This window comes from Pochonia chlamydosporia, chromosome 4, assembly GCF_001653235.2.
Source record: "Pochonia chlamydosporia 170 chromosome 4, whole genome shotgun sequence".
NCBI classification, from domain to species: Eukaryota; Fungi; Ascomycota; class Sordariomycetes; order Hypocreales; family Clavicipitaceae; genus Pochonia; species Pochonia chlamydosporia.
In genome coordinates, this window is record NC_035793.1 from 271868 (window position 1) to 292265 (window position 20398).

General features: G+C 48.4%; 8 protein-coding genes across 8 annotated transcripts; 5 read left to right on the forward strand and 3 right to left on the reverse strand.

The window, feature by feature from the left end:
- Positions 1 to 233: 233 nt before the first annotated feature.
- Positions 234 to 4084, forward strand: VFPPC_07504 (NRPS-like enzyme; the record flags this gene model as incomplete). The annotated part of the gene is made up of 4 exons (XM_018286351.1): positions 234 to 888; positions 943 to 1339; positions 1395 to 2391; positions 2447 to 4084. The coding sequence occupies 4 exons, from the start codon at positions 234 to 236 to the stop codon at positions 4082 to 4084; spliced, it is 3687 nt and encodes a 1228-aa protein (XP_018142955.1).
- Positions 4085 to 4970: 886 nt separating this feature from the next.
- Positions 4971 to 6704, forward strand: VFPPC_07505 (tannase and feruloyl esterase; the record flags this gene model as incomplete). The annotated part of the gene is made up of 4 exons (XM_022428563.1): positions 4971 to 5441; positions 5495 to 6277; positions 6346 to 6641; positions 6698 to 6704. 4 exons carry the CDS (start codon positions 4971 to 4973, stop codon positions 6702 to 6704), a joined length of 1557 nt encoding a protein of 518 aa, XP_022284348.1.
- A 2170-nt stretch (positions 6705 to 8874) lies between these two features.
- VFPPC_07506 (AIG2-like protein) lies at positions 8875 to 11727 on the forward strand (the record flags this gene model as incomplete). The annotated part of the gene is made up of 6 exons (XM_022428564.1): positions 8875 to 9344; positions 9935 to 10115; positions 10206 to 10733; positions 10789 to 10935; positions 10997 to 11657; positions 11723 to 11727. The coding sequence occupies 6 exons, from the start codon at positions 8875 to 8877 to the stop codon at positions 11725 to 11727; spliced, it is 1992 nt and encodes a 663-aa protein (XP_022284349.1).
- A 31-nt stretch (positions 11728 to 11758) lies between these two features.
- Positions 11759 to 13000, reverse strand: VFPPC_14251 (hypothetical protein; the record flags this gene model as incomplete). The annotated part of the gene is made up of 1 exon (XM_022428907.1): positions 11759 to 13000. The coding sequence occupies one exon, from the start codon at positions 12998 to 13000 to the stop codon at positions 11759 to 11761; it is 1242 nt and encodes a 413-aa protein (XP_022284350.1).
- Positions 13001 to 14000: 1000 nt separating this feature from the next.
- VFPPC_14252 (hypothetical protein) lies at positions 14001 to 14636 on the forward strand (the record flags this gene model as incomplete). The annotated part of the gene is made up of 2 exons (XM_022428908.1): positions 14001 to 14579; positions 14631 to 14636. 2 exons carry the CDS (start codon positions 14001 to 14003, stop codon positions 14634 to 14636), a joined length of 585 nt encoding a protein of 194 aa, XP_022284351.1.
- Positions 14637 to 14871: 235 nt separating this feature from the next.
- Positions 14872 to 16008, reverse strand: VFPPC_07507 (prohibitin; the record flags this gene model as incomplete). Its single annotated transcript, XM_018286354.1, has 2 exons — positions 14872 to 15796; positions 15863 to 16008. 2 exons carry the CDS (start codon positions 16006 to 16008, stop codon positions 14872 to 14874), a joined length of 1071 nt encoding a protein of 356 aa, XP_018142960.1.
- A 1125-nt stretch (positions 16009 to 17133) lies between these two features.
- VFPPC_07508 (rhoGEF domain-containing protein) lies at positions 17134 to 18329 on the reverse strand (the record flags this gene model as incomplete). The annotated part of the gene is made up of 4 exons (XM_018286355.1): positions 17134 to 17279; positions 17340 to 17478; positions 17539 to 17787; positions 17835 to 18329. The coding sequence occupies 4 exons, from the start codon at positions 18327 to 18329 to the stop codon at positions 17134 to 17136; spliced, it is 1029 nt and encodes a 342-aa protein (XP_018142961.1).
- Positions 18330 to 19165: 836 nt separating this feature from the next.
- On the forward strand, positions 19166 to 20297 carry VFPPC_07509 (l-ascorbic acid binding protein; the record flags this gene model as incomplete). The annotated part of the gene is made up of 2 exons (XM_018286356.1): positions 19166 to 20204; positions 20254 to 20297. The coding sequence occupies 2 exons, from the start codon at positions 19166 to 19168 to the stop codon at positions 20295 to 20297; spliced, it is 1083 nt and encodes a 360-aa protein (XP_018142962.1).
- Between the last annotated feature and the right edge of the window lie 101 nt (positions 20298 to 20398).

Consider the following 20398-nt stretch of genomic DNA (forward strand, 5'->3'; position numbering starts at 1 on the left):
CATCGGAAAAATATCCGCAAGCCAAGGTTAGGGGACATCACCGCTCCGGATATCGCTGAATGCGATTCACAAGGGTTAGGTGGTGTATTCCAGAGATCTGGGGTTTGCGATACCGGCCATAAATTGTAAACCACTGAGAGATATAAGCTCTGCCATCGGCACATGCACTTGGCGCAGTCTCGACGGCATGAATGTTGAGGGACAGTATACCTCCTCACAGAGTCACAACCATCATGCCTGCTACTGTTTATGTTCCCGAGCCTCCACGGGAGACTCTCCCTGTTCAAATCCCGGACCAAAATGCCAATAGAGCAGCAGCCGATAAATCTACAATCTCGAAGGCTGAGGATGCGACTCTCAAGACTGTAGATAGTCTTATCCGGCAACGTGCGGCAAGATATCCTGACAAGCACATCGTTTCGTATCCACGATCTGGTGTGCAATATGTCAACTACACCCTGAGACAGCTAGACGTGTTCGCATGGAGGGCAGCCAATTGGTATTCCAAAAGCCTGCCCAGTAGGAAGAGCTCATCAGGGAAGCCAAGTGTCATAGCTGTTCTTGGGCCATCCAACTTGGAGTATCTTATAACCCTCCTGGCACTGACCAAACTGGGCCATTCGGTGCTTTTCTTATCGACTCGCCTTAGTATTCCGGCAGTTGAGTCGTTGATGAAGACCACTTCTGCCAACACTATCATCGGTCATGGTCGCCACTTGAGTACTGCGACAGAGGCGCAGAAGATTCTTCCTGGCGTTGAGGTCCTGGAGATGTCTGATCGAAGCGATTTTGAGTATCCGATCGAAGCCCATGGGAATACGCAATTGGACGCCCATCTTGACCCAGAAGTTGAGCAAAACAACATAGCGTTCATTATTCACTCCAGCGGTATGTGAAAACCAGACATAATTGAAGAGGTATGAAAATGCTGACAATTTATAGGGTCTACCGGCTTGCCAAAACCAATTTACCAAACTCAAAAGTCCTGTCTGGCCAACTACTCCTTCAGTATGAACATGAAAGCCTTCATAACATTGCCACTGTTTCATAACCACGGCATCTGCAATTTATTTAGAGCAATCTACAGCCTGAAGTCAATTCACCTCTACAACGCTGAGCTGCCCCTGACTCAAGAATATCTGATCGACATTCTTTCACAGCACCAATTTGAAATATTTTACGGTGTGCCATATGCTCTCAAACTTCTTTCCGAGACACAAAATGGCATTGACGTACTTCGAGAACTGAAAATCGTCATGTATGGCGGGTCTGCTTGTCCGGATGACTTGGGTGATCTACTAGTTGAGAATGGAGTCAACCTAGTTAGTCACTACGGCGCGTAAGTACATACTCCTATATTCGGTGCATTTTATGTAGTTCTGACCCTCTTGAAGCACCGAAATCGGACAACTCATGACCTCCTTCCGGCCAGAAGGGGACAAGGCATGGAACTATGTTCGCGAAACGGACAAGTTGTCACCCTACCTTTACTGGAAACCTCACGGCTCACATCTGTACGAGTGTGTCGTTACTGATGGCTGGCCATCCAAGGTTCAATCCAACCAGCCTGATGGATCTTATGCAACCAAAGACTTGTTCGAGGCGCATGCTAGCATTCCCAGGGCCTGGAAGTACATTGCTCGTTTGGACGATACCATCGTATTAGTTAATGGCGAAAAGTTCAACCCTGTCGCCATGGAAGGCACAATAAGGTCAAATAAGAACGTTGCAGAAGCCGTTGTGTTTGGCGCCGGTCGGCCGTATCTGGGAATGCTAATTGTACCTGCAAAGAACATGGCCGGAAAGACGGACTCGGAAATTCTGGACATCATCTGGCCAGTTGTTGAGTCTGCAAATGAAGCGGCCGACGGGTTTGCCCAAATTTCCAGAGCTATGATCAAGTTGCTGCCACATGATTGCGAGTATCCACGAACCGACAAGGGCAGCATCATCCGGCAGGCTTTCTACAGGACATACGAAGCAGAAATTCAGGAAATGTATGATACTGCTGACATTAGCGCATCCGGCGATGATTTGCGACAGATGGACCTTCCAGAGCTTCGGAATTTTATTCGTCAACTGGCAAAGGATGCTCTGCAGAGTGTGCCAAGCTTGGCGGATGATGAGGACTTCTTCACTCTAGGTCTGGACTCTCTACAAGCGATACAAATGAGGAGCGAGATTCTTAAAACTATCGATATTGGAGGAAAGCGACTAGGGCAAAATATTGTTTTTGAGAATCCCTCTGTCGAAAAGCTAAGCAGATTCCTCCATAGTCTCCGTCTTGGAGATTACCCAGATACGAGCATTTCTGTGGAGAAAGAGATGGAATCACTCATTGAGAAGTATACGAACGTTGGTGTTAATATTGGAGACAAAGCGTCTGCTGTGGTGAGTTATTTGGTCGTCGAGGCTTGTTATGAAGGAAACTGACAAATCGGCATAGGTGGTGACGGGAGCAACAGGCTCACTTGGAGCACACGTTGTATCTGAGCTCGCGCAGATGAGCAGTATTCACCAAATCTACTGTCTCGTTCGCGCGGATGATATCTCCCAAGCTATGCGAAGAGTAAGGTCTTCCCTCATACGGAGAAAAGTCTACCATCGCCTCACTCTCACTGCCAGGAGAAAGATCGTTGCCCTGCCCTCCGACTTTGCCAAGCCGGAATTGGGTCTCAACGAAACAAGCTATGCAGAGATTACCAGTAGACTCCTTGCTGTGATTCACTGCGCTTGGTCGGTCAACTTCAACATGCACCTGTCCAGTTTCGAGAAAGGCAATGTAGCCGGTGTCTCTCACCTCCTATCACTTTGTCGCTCTGCACAGCCTCCTGCGTCGATGAACTTTTGTTCATCAGTGAGCACATGCTCACGGGCGACAGAAACGCCAGTGCCAGAACGATGTCCGGATCTAGAGTGGGCACAGGAAATGGGATACGCACAGTCAAAGTCCGTTGCTGAACACTTATGTGCGAAAGCTGCCGACCAAGGCATCACCACAAGAGTGCTCCGGGTTGGCCAAATTGTGGGTGATTCCAAACACGGTGTATGGAATGCTCAAGAAGCACTGCCTATGATGATGCAGACGGCCCTTACGGTTGGGGCATTGCCGCAACTCAGGGAGACGCCGTCCTGGCTGTTTGTGGACGTTGTTGGGAAGGCTGTTGTCGAGATTGCGCTCTCGGATGCTGGGAGCGTCTTTGCAAACGTAACGAACCCTCACATGTTCAGTTGGATGGACGATCTGCTACCTGCTTTACGCGAGTCTGGCCTTTCCTTTGAAGAAGTCGAGCCGAAGGAATGGGTTCGACGGTTACGCGAGTCGAATCCTGATCCGACCGTGAACCCGCCGATCAAGTTGGTGGACTTTTTTGCTTCCAAGTATGACAAGGAGTTGTCCGAATTCAAGCCCTCGAAGTCCTTTGCGACAGAGATTGCCTGTTCGTTATCACCAAGTCTTGCTGCGGCGCCTGTCCTGAATCAAGACCTGGTGGATAAGTTCGTGAAATACTTTCTGAATACGGCATGGGCATCACAGGTCAGAACAGCAACTTCGAAGACGGTCATTATAGTTGCAGGCCCATGTGGCACAGGGAAAACGACAATTGGCACAAGTCTAGCTCAACAAGCTAGAGTACCCTTTATTGAAGGTGACTCATTACACACGGAGAGCGCAGTAGCTAAGATGAGATCTGGTATTGCATTGACAGAGCAATATCGCATGTCGTGGCTTGATCGTATTATACGACACTCTGTAGAAGCTGTCATGGAGCTTGGATACAGCCAAACGGTGGTCAGCTGTTCTGCCTTGACTGTTGAGTTGCGCCGAATCATTCGCGATGGGCTGGCAAAGGCGTCCGTCGGTGTCGTGTTTATAGATTTACAGGCAGACCGGGATGTTCTCTTGCAACGAGTCCAAGCTCGTACTGGTCACTATATGGGTGATAAAATGGTCGACGGACAGGTCGAGTTGTACGAAAAAGCTGGGGAGAGTGAGATAGATGTTCTCCCTGTTGATTCTGGTGCGGAAAAGGACGTGGTGCTTTCGGAGATAATGTCGGTGTTGGAAATGATGAAGAATTGAACTGTCTGGTTACACTTAGAATAGGAATGTATCGTTGGAATCGACCCTGTCTATCTTCACGGTAAAATTAAAATGTGATTCAGATAGCATCGAGCGGTGTAATGCCATTCCGTCGTTGGGATCACCTTCAAACACGATTGACATGCATAACGGGCGTTGACGGGTAAATTCACTCGCAATGGAAGCGGTGTCACCAGTAGAAATGTGTCTCCCGAGTTTTCCGTCTTAGTGTTGCCGTTTGCCGATTTTCCTACCCAACTTCCTGGGTAATTGAGCAACGAACACCTCCGGCCCGCCGATGACGATGATTGATTTGGACTGAAGATGTAAGATAGCCATTAGTTCCCCGCGCTCGGAATCTATGCCCGCCCATAAGTGCTGTCTCGCCGTATCAAGATGTCTGATAAACGTGTTAGGCTCATGGCTGGCATCCTATGTCCCTGCTAGCCTCTACAGGTCTACATGGATGTCACCAATTGCCTGTAAAGCCCTGCGGCTTTCCACCCAAGTCAACTTGACAGGGAACAGCTCTCTCTGTCAGCGTGGTATTCTCGTGGGAAACATGAACCCAGCTAGAACGCAACTTACCAGCGACGGGTTAGGGCTTCGAATTCTGTATGGAACTAGCTTGTCTTTTCTATAGTAGAACTTGTTTTTGCAGCTTAATATTTTATTTCAACATCGGCTACGTGTTCCTGTTCTTGCAGGGTTGCCTCGACTTATTGCTGACGCTAAAGGTCTTTCACCGGCCATATTCTAATTGGTTCAACCCGGCTACAGGATGATGTATCAATGAACGAAAGCCACATATACCAAGCAATTGCCAATGTAGGCTCTGCCACATGGCTCTGAAATCACACCAAAACCTAAAAGGTAACTATTCAACATGTCGAATCTTGCAGCTGCTTGTACCCCTTCCACCTTCACCTCCGGCATCAATGTATTTGGCACTCAACTCCTGAACATCGAGGCACATCTCATCACAAACTACTCTCGGTCGGTCCCCAATCTCTACCGCCCGGTCCACCCGTCCGTTGAAGTCCAAAACGTCAGCTTCTGCAATGTAACTCTGTCATACACCCACACAGGGCAGCATGACGAAGTATTTCTCGAGACATGGCTCCCAATTGGGAACTGGAATGGCATGTTCCAGGGTATTGGTGGCAGCGGTTGGGCGGCAGGTCGTGTTGATGTGAGTTCGGGAGGGATGGCCGGTGCTGTCGGCGATGGCTTTGCAACAAGTTCGACAGATGGAGGAACCAAGGGATTAGATGCCGCGGCGTGGGTTCTCAAAAGTCCCGGAAATGTCGACTTGGTAGCCTTGCAAGATTGGAGCGCGGTGTCACTGGGTGAACAGGTATGTCTGCCTTCCTTCTAGATGAGCGACTCATCTCACGCGGGGTGTATCAGGCCACTATCAGCAAGTCTCTCATCAAAAGCTTCTACGGCAAAAATCCTAAATATTCCTACTGGATGGGCTGCTCGCAAGGCGGTCGACAGGGCATCATGCTGGCTCAGCGATACCCAGACGCATACGATGGCATTGCCGCCTGTGACCCGGCCATGTACTTGACTAACATCTTGCCTAATATATTCTGGCCGTATCAAGCAATGGTCAATGCCGGCTCGTTCCCGCACATGTGCGAGTTCGACTCCATCACTGCTGCGGCCATTGCAGCCTGCGATGAGCTTGACGGTGTAAAGGACGGCGTTGTGTCCAACCCGATGAAGTGTCTAGACACGTTTGATCCGTTCAAGGTTGTCGGCCAGACACTCAATTGCTCCAACTCAAAGGACGGCAGTGGTATCAAAGTCTCCCGTGAGGCAGCCCAAGTTGTAAAGGCAACATGGAGAGGTTTGGCTAGGAAGGACGGGGAGGTACTCTGGCCAGGTGTGAGCCCGGCGGCGGATTTGACCGGGAACAAGCCTTCATCATTGGGTCTGCCTGGCGTACTCCTTACTCAATGCAAGGACGGGAAATGCTCGGGGGCTCCGTATGGCCTAGGCGGTGACTGGCTTCAGTACTTTGTGGCCAAGGATCCCAACAAGGATATAAGTCATCTTAGCCAAACTGAGTTTGATGCCCTGGTGAACCTGGGCGAGCAAGAATACGGTTCTTTTATTGATGCGTCCTACGCCGATCTCTCAGCGTTCCGGGCCGCTGGCGGCAAGATGATTGTTATGCAAGGTCTTGTAAGTATTTTTTGCCCCATGGTAAGGATGAGTCTTAATATCGCAGCTGACACCGTACCCAACCATAGGACGATGAACTAGTACCCTTTCGTAGCACCGAACACTACTACAACTCCGTCTCCAAGGTTGTTCCTCATACCCACGATTTCTATCGCCTCTTCGAGGTCCCCGGTTTGAGCCACTGCGTCGGCGGTCAGAGCCAGCAGCCCGTGCGACTGTTTGCCCAACTGCGCGAATGGGTTGAGAAAGGAACCGCACCAGCCTGGTCGCCGGTGAAGTTGAATGTCACCGGTGGACATGTTCACGATCGTATCATATGCCCTTATCCGCAGACAGCGCGACTTAGTGCGTGTCGGGACCCTGCGTTGGAGAGGTGTTGGAAGTGTGTAGGGAGGTTGGATTAAGCTAATAGCGGAGGAGGCTGTAGAAGATGGATTCGCTGGCAAATTGAACAGGCTCTTGAGCTTGCTGTGCTGTCGACATTCCTGCTTTGATGGTATAGACACACAGGCAGCTATTCTTCTAGGTAATTTGAGAGACTACGAGCCCGTATCGTCATTCACCCTGGCATAGTCCTTAGGACGACAACTCTTAGAACGAGTTCTGCCGTATTCCCACCATAGTTGGAGCAATCAAAGCTCCCTTGTATTGAAATATCACGACTTTACACACACTTTGCGATTTTCCATTCACGCAGAGGCGCGAAAGCAGGCAACGGATTTAAACTTTAGATCCTTCACATCCGCATTTCCAGATGCGAAACCAGTGCCCTTACCTACGCACTTGCGCTGTCTGTAGTTATCATTAGAACGGCTCATTGTTTTGACAGGGAATAGATTGACTCACTCAAACAGCGCGCAGTTGTATGACTCTTGAACAGACATGAGAAAGTATATGGGCCTTCACGTTGTTAACAATACACTGAACCTCCTCGTTGCGAGCACATTGTCCGGATCCTATGGCCGGGACCGGAAAAGCTTACTGGGCTGGACTAAAGTTGGTACAAAGACCGCTGTTGACGGGGAAAATGCTCGTGGTAGACACAAAAGTGGCCTGTTTACCAAACCAATAATTAATTCATGTCACCAAGGTGATAATAGACAGTGCGACAGCCTCACAGCCTTTTGAGCGAAACTTGTTTGAGCGAAGCTCAAGGCAAGAACGGCTGGTGTCAGGACAGAAAAGCGCATGGTTGTGATATTGCTGAGATCAAAGGGTGGTAAGATAATCGGAAATTGAGGGGCGTTCTCAGGTTTATATATCACCAGTATCATGTCGAGACACAGTGGCAGAGAAGACCCATCGGCCAGTTTCGTTCACTCGTATCCATTTTCGTCGTCGCATGCAGTCAGCTCCAAGACATTGCGCTGATTGCTTAGCTGGATGGGAAACAAATTCCGTCATTCGTTCAGTCTAAGCGAACGGATGCCGTGTAAATGGGGTCTATGGCAAAGGGTAGCAAACGCTGTTTCAACGCCACCGTTGTCGAGATACAGCCGGTTTCGGGGCCTTCGTGTGACTTGGTGTGTCTCAGGGCAAGCAGAGGACGAACTAGAGACAGACTGGTATTTCAACAACCGGCACGGGGAGAATATTGGTAACGAGACGCAGAAAGTGCTTATCGACATACACTGCGAATCCACGGCGCCGTCGACGCTTACTGAAGCCAAGTGGAGGTCGGTGAAGAAACAGGTATAGAATATGGACAAGTTTCCTGGAAAATGCATGTACCCTTATGAAAGAGACAAGTACTGTCAGAGAGTCGTACAGTTGCTGCGGAGTTCCAGTTCATGTCTCACTGATATGGTACGTCGGACGATTTTTCTTGCCCTGTCGGTGAATTGTACTCGGGCAGCCGCAGACAGCGTCATCAGTATTTTTCAAGGTAGACGCCGCCGCCAGCCTCTCAATGGATCAGTCCTCATTGTTTTGGAAACCCAAAGTCTTCGTGATTGCTGTCACCATCTGGAACTTGAGTCCAGGTATAGTATCTGTCTTTCCTCAAGGGTGGTAGTTGTGGGATGTTACTCTCGCTGTGGAAGTAGACTAGCTCTCGATAGTAAGAATAGTGGAAGCGAAGTAAAAAGCTTAAGACTGCAGATGATGTTAGCGTGCGTAACTCATATGACATCAATGGTATCTGCACCCAATAAAACTTATCACTATCATGGTATAATCCCGGCTGTCGTGCCCAGGAACTAACGTTTTAAAGTTGACATTTGAACTAATCCAAATTTAACAGTGGATGTGCTTGTTGAAGAGACTTTGTTAAAAAACCAATGGCAAGCCGTTCAGGTTGTATAAGGTTTCCGATCTAGGAACGGCCAAACTTAGTGTTCGACAGGTGATTTTCGCTTTCCAAAGTGCTGCTTATTCCACATAATCTCTCTTAGTGTAAACGTGATCTGGTATAAAATCATAGCACTGGCATCTAGCGTACACCAATTTAGCTTCTTGCTACATTCACCACTCACTTTGTCAAATTCCCTCCAGACAGCGCTGGTGAGCAACAACGAACCAGATTTCTTTTCCGCCACGTTGCAAACGTAACAATTTTCTTTCCAGGTTCGATTTATTAGACAAGTGGAGTCTTTGAAATGTCAACTGAACCAAAGCCGCTATTTGTCTATGGAACTCTCTGCGCCAAACAGCTCCTGGCTTGGGCTTTAACAGGCGAGCAATCCAATGCTGCCGATATCGAATTCATGATCCGTCCGGCGAGAGTCTTTGGATCCGCAAGATATGGAGTATATGGCTGCGACTATCCAGCTGTGGTTCCTCACAACAGTTCTGACGTCAACGGCTATCTTATTACGTTCCAAAACAACTCGCAAAGAAGAAAATTGGACGATTTTGAAGGCGAAGCATATAAAGCCGTTGCTACCAAGGCGCACATTCTGGATAACAATGACCAGCCTTGTGGGGAAGAAGTAGATGCTGATATTTATATTTGGAATGGTGCCGATGAGAGTCTAACGGGAGAACCGTGGGACTTGCAGTACTTCATTGACGAAAGGCTGGAGGATTGGCTGGACTTATTTGAAGGGATGGAGCTCACTGGCGGCGAGTAACAGCACATCATACAGACTGGACGGGGATAGCAAGTAGACAAAGATACGCAAACGTTAGTATCTCAACGACACATCTAGCTTAACCCGTCGGCGGTAGGCTTGTTTTGAGATGGAGGGTCTCCCCGTCCTATTCACTCGGATGGAAATGCTGGGTTTGGTTACGGTATTTAGGCGACTTCATGGTACGACTGGTTAAACCAACAACATCTATGATTGAGGGTGCAAAACCAGGAGATCAGCTTGGATTGAGATGAATAACGTAGTGGGATTATAGAGAACTTGACCATATTAGATTCACGGTGCATTAGCTAGGCTTCTCGATTTATCTTGGGCCGCATGGCAGACAATGCGACGTGCGCTACTCTTTAATTTAAATGTTGTTTAAACACTTTTGACCTTCCACTATACGTCTTAACTTTGATGCGAAATGGAGGACAAACATTGAATGACTCCCTGGTCGTGCTCAATACCCACAATCAGCCCAGTCTGGCAGCATTCTTCCAGTGATTAAGGAATGTCGGCGAATACAATTATTTTTAATTCCGCATCAGCTCCCGAGCGCCCTCTGCTGATTTACATTAAACAGTCACGTGGATCGTATTTCGTTTCGCAACCTCACTGTCGGGATAAGCCCCCTCACTTATGCTTATGTTCGGAAGTTCCTCTCACCGGCTCAAATTGTGAATTCACGACTCATCAACTCGGTCATGGTTGGTGTCCCCGGTCGTACTACTGCATGCAGTACGTGTAGACAACGCAAGAAGAAGGTATGCACTCCAAGATCATTGTTCAAGCTATATGTCCGGCGTTGGTATTCCTGCGCTGGGAGATACTCAGTCTTACTAAACGTTTAGTAGTGTGACCGCCAGCAACCTGAATGCAGCCGGTGTATAAAAGCCGGCCTCACGTGTGGAGGATATGGTAAACCAGGTTTAATCTGGCTGAGTGCCACGGCCAATACGAACAAAGGCAACAGCAATGGAGAGTCGTCATCTCAGTCACAGCCATGGGCGGTGAGATATATGCGACCGGAATATACCAAGATGCTGATTCGAACTGCACGGGAGCAGCAGCACCTTGGCATGTTCTGGACGTCGTTTCTTCCTCGGGGCAGGGAGTTCTCCCTCAAAGCCTCCAAAGTCTCCACTGGCGGATGGACGAGAGCCTTGGATAAGCTGTATGATGCGGAGGCAGCACTGAGAAAGGCATCGCTAGCCTTGAGCGTCTCGCTTTTAGGTGAGAGGACGAAGGACACGGCTACTCGAGTTAGTGGTCTCTTGTTATATGATCAAGCCGTGAGAGAGACTTCGAATGCTCTGCAGTCAGCAAAGAGGGCCAAGACCGATGGCGTGCTTGCCGCCGTTCGTCTAATGGCACTGCATGAAGTACGACAACTTCGAAACCCCTACAAGAATCTACTGCTAAGAAACTTTCATATAGGCCATGTTCAGCCCCCTGGAAAATAGACAGGTGAAGGGTTGGCGTCGACACAATGACGGCCAACTGGCACTTTTCCTCCTCAGAGGTCCATCCGCCTTTATCTCACAGCCGTCACACCAACTATTTGTAGATGGCCGGCTCAACATTGTACGTTGTAGTAGTGTAAACAGACCGTTCTGATCCTCCTGCCTAACTTTGAGCACTGCAGATCATCGCAGCCATCACTCGGAGAACAAAGTCTCCCCTCTCGGCAAAGGAGTGGCAGACGGTGCCCTGGGAGATACACGAGAAATGCGTCAAAGACAGACTTCTTGATATTATGAACGAAATACCTTGGATCCTAGAACAACAGGACAACCTCCAAAACCTGCCGCCCAGCCACCAGAAAGATAAAGTACCCGGTATTCTGCACCAATGCAAGCGCCAGGCCATGGCTCTTGAGAAATGGAGAAGACATGACGAGACTGACGCTGTGTTATCTATGTTTGACCTTCAGGACGAGGACGAGCCGCTGCCTTCCCCCAAGGACGAGGTGGAACTTGCTGGTCTACACTTGACTGGTTTGTATTGGATTGCTGGTTTGTTATTGTACTCTACGCTTTGGACTGTCTCCGATGTTGTAAATGGCGTCCAGCGTGATGAAGTAAATCAAAAGTCCAAGGTATACGAACGGGCAACCAGAGCGTACGCCAAGAGGATGGCCTACTCCGTGCACCTGTTCTTCGAAGAGTCATCTAGTGAGTTTGAGAAAAGCACAGGCCTGTATCCGCTCATCATGGCCTCTCAGTTGTATCGCCGTGTGAAACCAGTGCCGGAAGAACAAGGAGCACGCGAGGCTATTCGTCGTCTTGTGGATGAGGTGCTGCCGGGTACCTATGCAGCAAGGATTTTAGCACAAAAGCTGCCCGAGGTTCATGTGGCGGGTACACATGAGCATGATTTTCCGAATGCATCTAGATCTGATTAGAGATTATAATGAAACCACCAAACCCTCGCTGGGCTTGACTTGACCGCTTGCCAACCTCTCCCATTTGTCTTTGACATCTGTCATGCCTGTGCCCCAGTTTATACGCAAGCCTTGTATACCTATCTCTCTGAACGCTTTCCATTTGGTCTCCAGATCAGTGAAGTACTTCTCTTCACCGATCATTGCAACAGCTCGGTCTCTCATGTGACTTAGACTTGCTCGGACATGGTAGTCCTTTGGAGTGTCCTGCACCGATGCGAGTACCGCGCTCGACTGTACTTGAGATATTTCACCCCCCACAGAAAGGAGCACCAAGTTCCGACAACTGGGCTCAAGTTTAGCTGCCCACTTGTGAGCGATGCCCTCGCGACCTCCAAAGTCAATAAGCACAAGTTTGTGAAGTTCATCGCCGTGTGACAAAACTTCCAAGATGTCATCATCTGTTGACACAACTCTGTCATATAAGCCTGTTGATAACACAAACTGTTTTGAGAACTCGCTCGATGCTCCAATAATGCTCTTTGGCTTTCCTCCAAGTGTCTTCTCCTGGAGTATATGTGCTAAACACAGGGCTGCCTTCGACCCTGGAGCAAGATGAATCACTACTGCGTCGTCCAGGTTCGCTTTTTCGGCAGACCATTGGAGCGCATCTAACCCAGGTGCTAATGTATCCTCCGGGTTTTGTGCAAAGACAAAGTGTCCTAGTAGGTGTGCGGTTTCGAACATGATCCTGATGAGTACGGCGTACGCAACACTCTTGTTCTGAGCGACTTTATCGTGTTTCAGAGACGCAGGGTAAGCAATATATCGGTTGTAGAACGGCATGTGCTGCCTATTATCACTCGTAACGATGACATGACTTGGTATTTCGCCCTGCTGGACTCGCACGTCGAATGCTAGCGTCCCAATAGGCACGTATCCGTAGAGGTAGCTCCCCTTGGATACAAATGAGACAGTTGAGTCCAAAACCTCGGCATAGCCCCATGTAGCTGTTCGGCCATACGTCTTTGGCTCGGAAAGCGGCTCGGGTAGTGAGTCTGGTAGGGGGTATGCTTGCCACCAGTTGAAGAGGAATGCTACCTTGGCGACATTGAGGTTGCTGGCACTTAAACCTAGGACTTTGGTTCTTAAGCGAATATATCCTGGTGTCAAACCAGGGTAGGGTAAAGAATCGGGTAAAGAGACAATATGTTGTGTAAAGTAACGCTCCTTGTCGAGGATTTGTATCTCTGGTATGTTGTCCATTGTTGTGGTGCTCTGCTGTGAGATTTTGTCTGTGTGGGTGTGAATACTAACAGAACTTCGAGATGTTCTTGCATCTCTGAACGACTTTATACCACTTTTCAAGAGGATTTGCTGCGTCTTGATGAGTTATTTGTCACGGTCGTGAGGGATAGAAGCTGCGTGCCATCGCGGTTAAATGTTGCCATAAGAGGTTAGTCTGGCAGCAGCAGGAAGCGACTATTATCTGTATTTACATGAAAGCTGCTTTATCCGCAGGAAATATTCATAGTCGAACCATTTTAGTCATCAGACTCAAAAAGGTATCAACAGTAAATTGATTAGTAGGTCCGGCGCGGATCCAGAATAGCACACCGCGACGGTTGTAAATCACAGTGCTATCGCCAATAGCATGCCAACGTGGTGTAGTTCCATTTATCACTAGCGTCATCTAATGTCAAACAGTCAAATCGTCTACACTTGCTGGGACAATGCATTGTCTGTGGTAGCCTTGGCATAACATCCCAGTGCTTAAAGAGACAACATGTCGAACTAAAACAATAAGGCCAATCAGTTTACTGGCTCAATTTTGACTTGTGTCAATGACAATGGAGAATGTGGCGAATTTATTGTGCTACCGCACACATTGCGTGGCAAGGATGATGATGTCGGTCTTAGGTAACATGCACGTCATGCCCATCTTACAATGACTTGGTTGGTGAGATGGGATCATATCCGTCACGCGCAACGGTCCGCCTGCCTTGTACTAACAGTTTTGGACGCTAAAATAGATTTAGGTCCATTAATTGTGTGTCATATGCTGGCTTGGTTGTAAATCAGGTTTCCGAACCGAATTTAAGAGTGTCGGGATAGGCGCCGGATTGCTCTAAGTGGTATTAATACACCACAGTTTTGTAATATAAGTCATACGCTTTCAAATGTAGAAACGGCACCCTTTCAATTTCCTCTTGAAATCTCAGTGTCAGCCATCAAAAGTAGACCATCTGTTTCAACCACAACCATCATGCCGGGTCGTCACAGGGAAACGTACGCAGAATATCACGACAACACAGACTACAGACCATCTCGGTCACCGAGTAGGTTTGATCAATTTGTCCACGCCGTAAACAACAGCCAGTTCCATGAAGCTAAAGACATTGCCAAATCCGCAGTGACGCGTCACGGAACCGGTCGAGAAGTAGAGCCTTACGCCTATGACTACTACGACTACCATGAACGACCGACCCGACGCCATCATGACGACTATACCTACGGCTCGGGTCATAGACACTCAGACTACTATGATCGAGAGTACCCCAGCCGCAGAGGTCGATCGCTACACAGTGACGACAGACACTACAGCAGGAGAGCAGACGACACGCGCCACCATCGACAGGTCCGCGCTCGATCTCACAGCGAAAATCGCATCAAGGAGGCTGCAACGGCGGCAATTGCAGCTGGTCTCACTGAGGCTGTGAGGTCGCGACACAGTCGTGATCAGTCGAGACGTGCGATTACGGCGGCGGTCGGTGCCGCAGCTGTGGATGCGTTTGTGAGTAATGGGGAGGATAGGAAGAAGGGACGACATATTGCGGAGAGTGCTGTTAGCGGACTTTTGATTGATAGGCTTGCGAATGGGCGGTCTAAGCATTAGTTATGAAGTTATGGCTGTATGAGTAGTTTATTAGCAAATACTTTACATGTAAGATTGTACGGATCACTGGATATCAGTCAATACTTTCATATAGATTCCGGTAATTGCTGTGCAGTAAAATACCACGTCGGTGCTTCATGTAACTGTATTACAGAAATGATACGTCGTCGCTACGTTAAGTCTTGTCACTCCCCATGAACAAATTGTACAAGAATTCACTGAAGCCGTTTCCCACACTGAATTAACCCCAGATGCTTTGTCTGGTGGGTACATCAGACCTGGAAAACTTCTTCAGAAGTACATTCTCCATCTTTCCATGTTTGAGCTTAGACTTGAGCTCCTGTCGCCGTGACCTGTCTATTTGCTTCATCCTGAGCGCCAACATTGACCGAATCTCATGGCTAGGCAGGTGCTGTAAGCTGGTACGGTCACCCGCACTAAGCCGAGAAAGCTGAGCAGCGATGATAATAGAATCATCAGTCTTTTCTTGAGTCGCAACTTCGGAGCTGGAACCGGCTTTCGTTAGACTCGATGTAGGAGGAGTAAGAGCTTGCGGTCTCGCCGGACGATTTCGTCGCTCTGCAGGCACACTTTGTTGATCTCGATGACTTAAGAGTTTACCTGAAGGTAGTCGCAGTGAGTCGTCGTCAGGATGCAGTCGTTTATTCAGTTCTTGGCGGTCGCGGGCAGGGATGTCGTAAAAGTCTTCGGTGTCTGGGGAAATGTCAAAGCGACAATGTCCCTTTGCCACCATGTGTTGCTGAATGCCTTCAACCGTATTGCTCCGGGAACCGCATGATATACACTCTTTATAGCCGTAAATGACTAAATTAAGATACCAAATAAGAGTCTCGAGGTCGACTGCCAGAAACTTTTGAGATGGGATGAAAAAAGTGTGAGCCGTCGACATGTGTGCCATATTGTCGTCGAATGTATGGCTGGTGAAACCACAGAATAAACAGCGACTTGGCACAAACTCTACCGCCTCGGGATCTTCCGAGTCGCTTTCCGCGGTGTCTTCGCTTGAACTTGGGGATTTACTCTCTGCGACATCGCGTCTTGTGGCCTTTGCCTTTTGGGTAGTATCGGTGACCGGATTGCGCTTTGTTGATGGCGGCAAGACAATCGTGCCAGGCTCTGCTACTGAGAGGCGAAGATTATAGACGCTGGTGCAGTTAGGTTAGTCAATTTGACCTGGAACTAGATAACTATTCTGTCAGGGATCGACTCACTGCCATTCGTCCTTTAAATGTTGCCGCCATGATTCGTTTTCTGATAATGCCCGATCACATATCCTGCAAAAGGTGGGAGTCTGAGGTTTGTGCTCGCTGAATGGGGCGCTGGTAGTGGTGCTCGTCGTAGCGTCTATTCCGTCCATGTTTGTTTTGGAAGCTCTTCTACTGTTGATAAAACGATTGAACGCCGAGATGTGGCTTGTCTGTACGTTACTGTTGACAGATGAGTTAAGTAAGTTGATTCGGAAAGATGATCGTGAGGGGTCTGGTATTTATCAAACTCAATTACATGCGCAACACCAAGAGCTTGGATTGCTCTTGCCACATTCTAGCTGACAAGCTCACTAATTGGCCCCTGCTATTGGTCAACTGATTGAACATTTTAGTGTCAACGATCAATCCATTCGGGCTGAATCTGAGCAAAAGGCTTGGCTTGGTGTGTGGCACAGTCAACTTGTCAAGTCAGTTGTGGGGGGATGTGACTCACTAAAATGTTGGCCCAAGATCATCTCCATTGGCTCTGTTTGCCCACGACATGGTGTGATGGCGGGTGAGCAAGTATGAATCATTTTGACTAAATTCCAAGCTAACGAAAAGCTTCTAAATCTCCACTTGCTAAATGCACCGACGTTGAAGAATGGCCCGAAACTCACTTAGTGAATGATCCACAGCGGATGTAGCATGAATTAGTTGAGCAAAGGGATCTCAAATGTGAACATGAGATTGAAATGAATGATTGGCTCTTGACTCTCTGAGGAAGTTAAAACTACATATGTACCAAAATACACGTCCCAGAAGTCATGGCTGATAACATGGCTACAATACCTGCCTCAACTCAAGACATGCTGACACGACATGGAATATCTCTACTCTCACTGGCGCTATTATGAAATTTACATTTCGAGCAACTCTCAGGCTATGAACGGTGTAACAGTTTTCATTCTAAAGCATGCCCGACCATGCATTGCATTTAGAGCCCGGGATGGCGATTTGCCACAAAAGACAAGTAATCTCGAATACAACCCACGATGGCCAGTTCCTTCGCCAAATCTTCATCACACACGACCGCGAAACAGTAAACCATGCGCACGACACCTACCCGGCGATCCCTTATTCCTAGGCGGTGACACCTTTGGGAGCGTGTGATGACATTGAACAGTTGTACAGGGATGAAAACGCGTCTGAGCTTAAAAAGAGAAGGACATGATGATTCAGTCCATCTTCAAATTTGAACCACGGACAACGAAAAGTGTGGTGCAACAACCGGCCTAGCTCGAAGACCCTGGAATCCGATCCCATAGCTGCCGCATCTTGGTACTCCACGACTCCATCATGCCGGCAGATGCGAACAAAATAGTTGTTTTCTCAACCCCATCCGCCGACTTCCAATGAACATTCAACCGGTACGGAGGCTCTGCAATACTGTTAGCAAGTCAGACAACAATACTAGTAGGCTCTTAAGTGAAGCAAGTACCAGACGATGTATCAAAGTCTAGAACATTCTTAAGGAAAATCCGCCCTTTTAAACGAAGAGTTAAACTGACGGGGCTTCCATCGCCGTAGAATTTCTTTTTGCAGCAGATGAGGACCTTTTCGAAGAGATAGACTTGGAACTATAGTCTTGTCAGCACAAATTATTGCAGATATGCACATGGGAGCCTGAGAGCGCCTACACTTCTTTCCGATCTTCCGTGGTGTCCAGTTTGGCATCGCATCGTGTCAAACGCTACTAATCTTCCAAATGTGTTTGGCTGAAGACCCTTCCAGTCCTCTACACGATTCCAAAGCTTCGTCAGCTCGTCATTCAACGACATTTCCATGAGAGCCATTCCAGCCTTATGCAACGTCCGGTGATATGAGGCACTGGTCGCCTGTAGTGCAGCAAACTTTGTCTCGTCGGCTTGTATTTCATGCAGCAGCTCCTACACCTTGTCAGGTTAAGTTAGATGGCGTGTTTAGTCTTTCGCACCTTCAGAAAGCATGAGTATTTAGCAAAGCGAGAATATGGCCGCTGAAAGGTGAGATGAATCATGGCATGGTCCGTAACTTGCTCCAGAACATCAGCAGATCCCGTAGCCATCAACATTTTCTGCTGTTCTCGAATCGCTGCTTTGAGATGGCGCTTGTGATTTGCGATGTACGTAATATACACGTCCGCTGCGTCGTCCAACATGGAAAAGACGACGCTCAAATCTTGCGCTTCTGTGGGAAGCAATGAAACAGATTCTAAACGATCAAGAAATCGTCTTTGGAAGTCGATAAGAGCATTCACCTTTCCAAATACCTCGTCGACAACATCCGCTGCTAGGACTCCCTGATCTTGAACCAGGCGTCTCAAGTCTACGAGGCGCTCCAACGCTTGAACATATCCGCGCTCTGTTGATACTATCTCAGATACAATTAGGTCGTATTTGGTTGTTCTCGCGGGATTTTGCTCCGTTGGCAAACTGATTGGAGCCCGCATTCTTCACTGGTTGTCAGCCTTGCTCAGGGCTGAGTCCAATGCAATTCTCGACGCCGCAAAGAAACTGGTTTGGCTTCGACTAAGGTTGTCGGTCATCTACTCGGTCAACTAGAAGGCGCAAATTTATGGCCGCAGAGCCAGCTGACACGAGACATGGAATCGTCAGCGCTATCGCGATACCGTAAAACGCTGAAGAAACGGATAAGAATGGTTTGTGTGCATTTCCGTGCGCCACCTGAGGTAAGACAATATTTGCTCCCAACACGTGATAAGGTGACACATGATGAGCATATTGAAACAGTTCTATTCAAAACTAACTAATTAAATTATAAATAATCTCCGTATTAACGTTTGGCATCGTCGAGTCATGTACTGAAGGAATACATCGAACTGTGTGAGGAATGACGAACATGTAACAAAAACTTGGAGGAGGCTAATGCCACCAAGCCGTTGATTTACTAGAAACCCCACTGTCAAAACATCTCCACTAAGTCAGTTTGCCTGGCAAAGGGTTAGCAATGGGTAGAGGAGATCATTGTAAACTCACAGACTATTCAAGATCAGATCGGATAACCTATGCGGGTGGCAAATTCCTGTCACCGGCATCCAATGAAATGAACTAAGCTAGCAATTCTTCACTTTTACCGGAACCCAGCCCAGAAATGTAAACGTAAATATGACGCCCTAGAGTCACAGCACACGACCAATTGACCAATTCGACCCTGTTTTCCAAACGCCACAATTGAGAGCTATTTCAGTGTCACGGTTCCTCATCCTAGACACCTCGTCACAACGGAAAGAATGTAACATCGTGAATCTCAACTAGGACGACAACCATGGCCGTACAGGACATCGAAAGCTTCAAGGTGGCCATGACGGCCGTGTACGGCCCATTCGATGAGTTGACAGGAGACAAGGTGAGGAATTGGATTCCTCCCAGTTCCCCCGGCGCGGGCGGACATCACGGCCGATACTTGTGGACCGACGCATTTGGGGTCATTAATTTCTTAACTCTATACAAAGAGACATCAATGGAACACTATCTTCACCTTGCGAAACGCTTGGTCTACACCGTGCACAATGTTCTAGGACGCACGAGAGAAGGAAGCCAACGGCTGCCGGGGGCTACAGACGACGCTCCTTTGAAGGGAGGTTTGAGAATTGGCAAATTGACCGAGGCAGGGGCTGACTGCGACGGCCAATATCATCACTACCTGACTATATGGATGTTTGCTCTGAATCGCGTGTCAGTTGCAACGGGTGACTTAACGTTCAATAACTTGGCGATCGAATTGGCCAAGGCGATTCACGACCACTTCGTTATATCGGATGACGTCGGGAACATGCGAATGGTGTGGAAGATCTCAACCGACATGAAGGACGTGCTGGTTCCTTCAGAGGGCCATCTAGACGCTGCTACCGGCTTCGCCATCTACAGGCTTTTGCAAAACACCGCAGCGCTGTATGGCGCAGACGACGATACAATCTTGAGTAAAGAGATAGAAGATTACGCAGCTCTGATGCTACGTCCCGGCAAGCTGGCGCCGACGACCGATTTCTTAGACTTGGGCATGGGTCTGTGGATGTGTCATCTGTGTCATGAAGAGCCTTGGGCGGATAAGCTGTCCAACCAATCGCTTCAGATGCTGCGAAGTCACCTTGGATCGGCGGAGGGAGCACCACTGCGACGATACAAGGGCCTGGCGTTTAGGGAGTTTGGCGCATATCTCGGGGCGCGATGTGTCGGGACGGATGACGAGCTTGATGCAAAAATAGCGGCGCTGATTAAGGCTCGGGAAAAGGATACGCCGCATGTTGATCGGGATCTGAAACCTATATCGCATGTCATGTATGCGAGTGCTGTGATTCCTGGTGGTAAGTTCATATCTCTTCTGACTGGGAGTTTGGTCTGACTGGTCAATAGCTTTTCGACGAGATTATTTCTCGAATCCATGGAGTAGAAATTAGGTCTTGCATTTACAAAATGGTGTTGTATTGGGAATGACTATGGTATGCAGGTTGTCACAGAATACAACAAGTTTTATATAATTGCTGGATGTAGTTGCTCA